The 6,612-nt window shown below is 42.6% G+C and overlaps 1 protein-coding gene across 1 annotated transcript; it reads right to left on the reverse strand.

The window, feature by feature from the left end:
* Positions 1-2,401: 2,401 nt before the first annotated feature.
* Positions 2,402-3,387, reverse strand: LOC142258266 (olfactory receptor 2D2-like). Its single transcript, XM_075330792.1, is given in 2 exon segments — positions 2,402-2,823; positions 2,825-3,387. Coding segments are annotated over 2 exon segments (930 nt in total). The 3' UTR covers positions 2,402-2,456.
* Positions 3,388-6,612: the final 3,225 nt, after the last annotated feature.

Here is a 6,612-nt window from a genome sequence, read left to right on the forward strand (position 1 = left end):
TATGTGATCTATGATCCAATTAACCCTTTGATATACATCTTTTGACGTATCACATTCATTGAACTTCATTGTTATACCCAATTTTGGTTACAGATATTTGTGATGTGTTATTTATATTTACACATAAATATTTATGCTATCTGTTTGCAATTACCTTGCTGAGCCTTGTGGTGGTTTTGCACTTTCTTCATTACTTCGCCTTGCTTTTTACAATTTTAAGTATGTTCTTCAATAAAATAATATGTTTTTATTAATTTATTGTCTTTTGGCTACATTTCTTTATAGGTTTTAGACCGCAGGCACATAGACCCCTCAGTGATCTTGTCTGGTGCACGGAGCTGCCACTGCAGGCTGCAATCATGGCTTTACTGCTGTTGAATGCTTTGCGGCGGCGTAAAGCATTCATCTGCATTAAAGCGCTGACCACAGCAGCCCCGTGTATGGGATGCGATCATGGAGGAGTGCTTCTTGCGGACCGCAGGCACATACACTTCTCCATGATCGCGTCCAATACACAGGGCCATTACTGCTGTAGGCGCTTTACTGCAGTTGAATGCTTTACGCCGCCGCATTAAAACATTCAACTGCAATATAGCCATGACTGCAGACAGCAGCACCGTGCACCGCTGTATAAGACAACACTCGATTTTTGAGAAGATTTTCAGGGGTTAAAAAGTCGTCTTATAAGGTAGCTTAAAAATGTAGTTTCATTTCAACTTTGGTGCATTCAAACATGGATTTTCATAAGTGGAGAATATACAGTATAAGGAAGTGTAAAATCTGTCAGAAGCCTCCAGCCCAACTTTGCAAAAGTCACACCACGCAGCAGATCACAGAACAGCCATGGCCATCACTCCTTAACTCCTATGCAGAGATCTGGACTTAAAACAGCGTACTCTGTTTTGCATCCATGAAGTGGCTACTGACTGTAGGAGCAAGCCTAAGGGTACCGTCTCACTAAACGACGTACCAGCGATTCCGACCACGATATGACCTGGTCAGGATCGCTGGTGCGTTGCTGCATGGTCACTGGTGAGCTGTCAATCAGGCAGATCTCACCAGCGACCAGTGATCAGCCCCCAGCCACCAGCGACGCGTGGATGCGATGTTGCGCTTGGTAACTAAGGTAAATATCGGGTAACTAAGCAAAATGCTTTGCTTGGTTACCCGATATTTACCTTGGTTACCAGCGCACACCGCTTAGCACTGGCTCCCTGCACTTGTAGCCAGAGTACACATCGGGGAAATAAGCAAACCTCTTTGCTTATTTACCTGATGTGTACTCTGGCTACGTGTGAAGTGAGCAAGGAGCCGGCACTGGCAGCCTGAGAGCGGCGGACGCTAGTAACCAAGGTAAATATCGGGTAACCAAGCTAAGCGCTTCTCTTAGTTACCCAATGTTTACCATGGTTACCAGTGTCCGCAGCTTCCAGACGCCGGCTCCCTGCACATTCAGATCGTTGCTCTCTCGCTGTTAAACACAGCGATGTGTGCTTCACAGCGGGAGAGCAACGTCCAAAAAATGAACCAGCACTGTGTGTAATGAGCAGCGATTTCACAGCAGGGGCCAGATCGCTGCTCAGTGTCACGCACAGCGAGATCGCTAATGAGGTAACTGGTGCGTCACAACAAGCGTGACTCAGCAGCGATCTCACTAGCGATCTTGCTATGTGAGAAGTACCCCTAAGGCAAGAATGGTCAAATAAAGCTGGGTCAGTATCAGCTTCAGAACAATAGACAATATCAAAGCCAGAGGGTAAGCTGAGATCTCAAAAGAGCAAAAAGATCAGGGTCAGACAAGCTGGGGTCAGAATCAGGAAGGATTACAGAACAAATGTGGTTAGGGTCACTAATTGCATCAGAATCATGAACAAAGCATAAAAATAGCAGAAGAGATATAGGAGGAGCAAACAGTCATTGGCAACTTTCTGCAGTATGCAGCATGGAGCTGATTACACCTCCTGGGCTATTGTAGAATACACACCCATTTTACCTAATTAGACACTACCATGAGTCCCAGCTATACTAGCACGTCAGGTTTGATAAAGCCTGCGCCACCCAGCGATATTGGTCATAGCATCTCCTCTATCATCAGCGCATCGCACAGGATGAATACGGAGACACCTAGTGAAAAAGGCAGATGTTGGTGGAGCAGGTCCAACTAGAGATGTAACAGGAAGTTCTTTGAGACACTTATAATTCCACCTGTAGTCCAAAAACATAAAGCATTTGGCAAGAGATTTGCCCCCAAACAACATATGGTGCTTGTAAACACACTTTCATTGTCCCATTCCCTCCCCCCATCATTCTTCTTTTACGTTGAGGCTTAGATTTTAATTGTTTGACCCCATAAACCCTACCAGAACTTCAAAAGTATTTTGGAACTTTTTCTGGAGGCACTATTGAGTTCCACTTCCTCCTGAAGGTATTCATGTTGGCTGGACTTTGTTTTATTATCAATAATTTTCTTTTCTGGAGAACTTCTTTCTTAAGGTTTCGGTGACATCCTTATTTCTTATACTGTAGATGATAGGATTTAACATGGGAGTCACCACAGTGTATAGAATAGCAATGGCTCGGTCTTGATCTGGATAGTAACTGTGTCGGGGACGTAAACACATGAACATAATGGTCCCGTAGTAAAGTGAAACCACAGTTAGGTGTGAAGCACAGGTGGAGAACGCCTTGTATCTTCCTTTGGTGGAATTGATCTTCAAGATGGTGGTTATGATGTGAAAATAAGAAACTAAAGTCAACAAAAAAGAGCAAAGTGCAATTAATCCACCAGAGATATACACAGCCACTTCATTAAATAAGGTATCACGACAGGAGAGCCTGTGGTGGCATCTCACAGAAGAAGTGGTTGACATGGTGGGACTTGCAGTAAGGCAACTGGAAGGTGAAGGCAGCATGGATTATGGCATTTAAAAAGCTTACAGTCCAAGAAAAAGCAGCCAGACATATACATACCTTTGTGTTCATTATGATCTGGTATCGTAAGGGATTGCAAATGGCTACATATCTGTCGTAGGCCATCACCGCCAACGTTATACATTCCGTAGCGCCCAATGCCAGGGAGAAATACATCTGAGAGGCACATCCTAGGAAGGAAATGCTTTTGTCTTGAGACAATGTATTTATGAGTAATTTGGGCACGATGGTGGAAGAGAAACAGATGTCAATGAATGAGAGGTTGCTGAGGAAGAAGTACATAGGTGTGTGCAGTTGACTGTTGACCCTCACTACGACAATTAATAGGACATTTCCTGTCAGTGTGATGGTATATATAATCAAGAATAGCAGGAAGTAGATTGCCTGAAGATGAGGGATGCCGGAAAGACCAAGAAGGATGAATGACTTCACACTTGTTTGGTTGATCTGTTCCATTACACTTCTCCAGATGTACCTAAATAAGGAAAAGGACATAACTAGTATTGATAGAGCTGTGCTATTTCTGGTGCTTTCCCAACACACTGACACTATAGTGGATCATGTGGCACTGCTAGTTGAGTTTTATGTATGATGGACCATTAGGTTGGGGATGGAATAAGTGTTAGTTGAATCTGTCTGTTCAACAATATCAGGTACTATTATTGCAGACAATTCTTTATAATCTCATAATAATCTCACCCCTTTATAAATATGTTATAAATCACAAAACTGATGACTAAGCTTGAGACAAGCACTGTTCAGCTGTAGGCTGATGTCTAAAGGCCCCCAAATACATTACACAAAATATGGATGAACCTGACAATATCGGCAATTTGAAGAGCATGGGGGACTCATGTCTCTTCCTCTGCTGGAAGGAGAGACCAGTCTGGCCAATGAATCGCCAATGGCCAAACCTTTTGTTCTATGGGAGATAAGCAACCACCAGAGGAGCCTCTTGTAGAAAACAAATGGAGTGCTGGGCCATGTATAGAGCAGTTGGAGGAAATAGTTGTAGTCTAAACGATCATTTGGCCAACAGCTAATTTGTTTGAGTACTTACGGATCCGTCAGCTCCTCTAGCCCCAGAAATCTTTTTTAGGCACTGTGAAGGGCACCCTAGGGTTCGAATGGCTGAAGACACTTTGCACACTGCTTCATAGAAATACATCACGGCACACCAATAGAGTACTACCATCCAGGTTGTAATGCCATGGTGCTTCCATCATTATTACAGTTCCATAATACAGCCTAGTTGTGATCTTGAACCATGTGCTTGTATGTTAACACAGGTCCCTGGGACCAGCCAATTTAAAAAAATAAAGATGGAAGCCAAGATGTACAAGCGCAAGTTAGGATTTCAAGGACAGAAACAATTAAGTTGCTAGAAGAAAAAGTCAGCAGAATATTTTTTCTAACTGGGTATCATTGAAATATTAAAGTCCTGGAAGGGGACCAAAATACTTGAAGGCCAGTAAAGCTCTTAGGGCCCAATTCATTATTTGCTTTTTTCTATTTAAGCCTTTTTTCCTCTTTGTCTTGTAGTATTCGTTGGTGTTTTTGGTGCCAAATTCTTCAAAATGGTGCCAGCAAATTCACTAATTTTGCTCAAAATAAAAAGTGCTTTTATTTTTGTCTTTTATATCTATTGTACCCTATTAGTGTAAAAAGTCGTATGACTGGTTAAAATATTATACACAACTCTACCATATGAACAAAAAGAAACAATCTGGGAAAAAGAGTACATTGTATGAACATTTTTTGTGACTTTTTAAAAAGTCGTGAACATTAGGATTAGAAAAGCCACGTCCACAGTGGCAAACAAGGGAAAAAAACAGAAGAACAAGTAGAAAACAGACTTCAAAATAGGCACAACAGAAAAAACAGGAAAAATTAAAACTAGAAAATAGAATCAGAAGTTTGGCACCTTGGAATATAGAGGAATATAGAGATTGACTAGCTCAGCTGTATAGTGCCGGGTGCATGACTTATGTTTCCTGAGATTGTGGTGGAATCTTACAATTCAGCGATTCAATGAAAAATACTGAAATATTGAGCAATTTTTGGTTTGGCTTGTATTCTCTTTTAGTTTTGTTATTTTTTTCTATCTTGTTTATCATCTTTTTTCTTTCCAATTCTTATTATTGGATTATACAAACTTACATTATATATACAGTATCTGACTACAAAACTTAACAAATTGGAAAGTGAATCATAGAACATATTTAGGATGAAAGTAAAACCTTTTAGAAAAGAAAGAACAGCACTTCATCCCGAAACTAGCTCCCCACTTCCTCCCACATTCTTTGTGAATTTGATTAAAGGTTACCTTGACCTTTACAAAATATTGCCTTTGATCTGCCAGCAAATACCATGTTGCGTTTTGGAAAGGAGAGATAACAACAGATACAATTTTTTGGAAAAGGTAACTACCTTTAACTCTTAGAACTTCTCCAGATTAAACTATCACAAAGATGGTCAGAACAATCAATGAAAAAATCCCCAAATATCATGTTTCCACAAAAATTGGACAAACCCTAGCATGATTTTACAGGATTTTTGGAGTATGCTTGAAATACAAGCCCTACTTCAAAACTAAACCCTAGTTACAATCGAGCTGGCATTAGGCGGAATCAAACTGCACAATTTCTCAGTCCCCCACTGTCTAAAGGGACATCAGCATTTGTATTCTGAGGATAAGATTGGTTAAGGACCTTTGGTGACTCCACAGTCATGTGACCAAAGGTCTCTTAAGGCCACGTCTCACTAAGCAACATCACTAGCAACATCGTAATTAACCCAATGTGTACTCTTACTAGAAGTGCAGGAAGCCAGCGCTAAGCGGTGTGCGCTGGTAGCCAAGGTAAATATCGTGTTGGTTACCCGATATTTACCTTAGTTACCAAGTGCAGCATCGCTTCCACGCGTCGCTGCTGGCTGGGGGCTGGTCACTGGTTGCTGGTGAGATCTGCCTGTTTGACAGCTCACCAGCAACCCGTGTAGCGACGCTCCAGCGATTCCTGCCAGGTCAGGTTGCTGGTGGGATCGCTGGAGCGTCACTAAAGCCTGCTTTACACGCTGCAATGTATCTTACAATGAGTCGGCGGGATCACGTCGTAAGTGACGCACATCCGGCATTGTAAGGTACATTGCAGTGTGTGACAGGTACGTGTGATTGCGATTGAACGTTAAAACATTCATCACATACACATCGTACCTTTCTCTAGAATTGCACGTCAGATTGTTCATCGTACCTGGGGTAGCACACATCGCAGTGTGTGACACCCCGGGAACGATGAACAGATCTTACCTACGTCCTGCGGCTCCCGGCTCACAATGTGGAAGGAAGGAGGTGGGCGGGATGTTTACATCCCGCTCAGCTCCGCCCCTCCGCTTCTATTGGCCGGCTGCAGTGTGACGTCGATGTGACGCCGAATGTCCCTCCCACTCCAGGAAGTGGATGTTCGCCGCCCACATCGAGGTCGTATGGACGGGTAAGTACGTGTGACGGGGTTAATCGTTTGTGCGGCACATTCAACAAATTGAACGTGCCACACATACGATGGGGGCGTTGCAAATCGCATACGATATCGTATGCGAAATTGCAACGTGTAAAGCAGGCTTTAGTGTGATGGTACCTTAAATTTCAAAAGTCTAAATGAACTGAACAGGAGACAGACTGGT

Source organism: Anomaloglossus baeobatrachus, chromosome 12 (assembly GCF_048569485.1).
Source record: "Anomaloglossus baeobatrachus isolate aAnoBae1 chromosome 12, aAnoBae1.hap1, whole genome shotgun sequence".
In the NCBI taxonomy this organism is placed as follows: Eukaryota; Metazoa; Chordata; class Amphibia; order Anura; family Aromobatidae; genus Anomaloglossus; species Anomaloglossus baeobatrachus.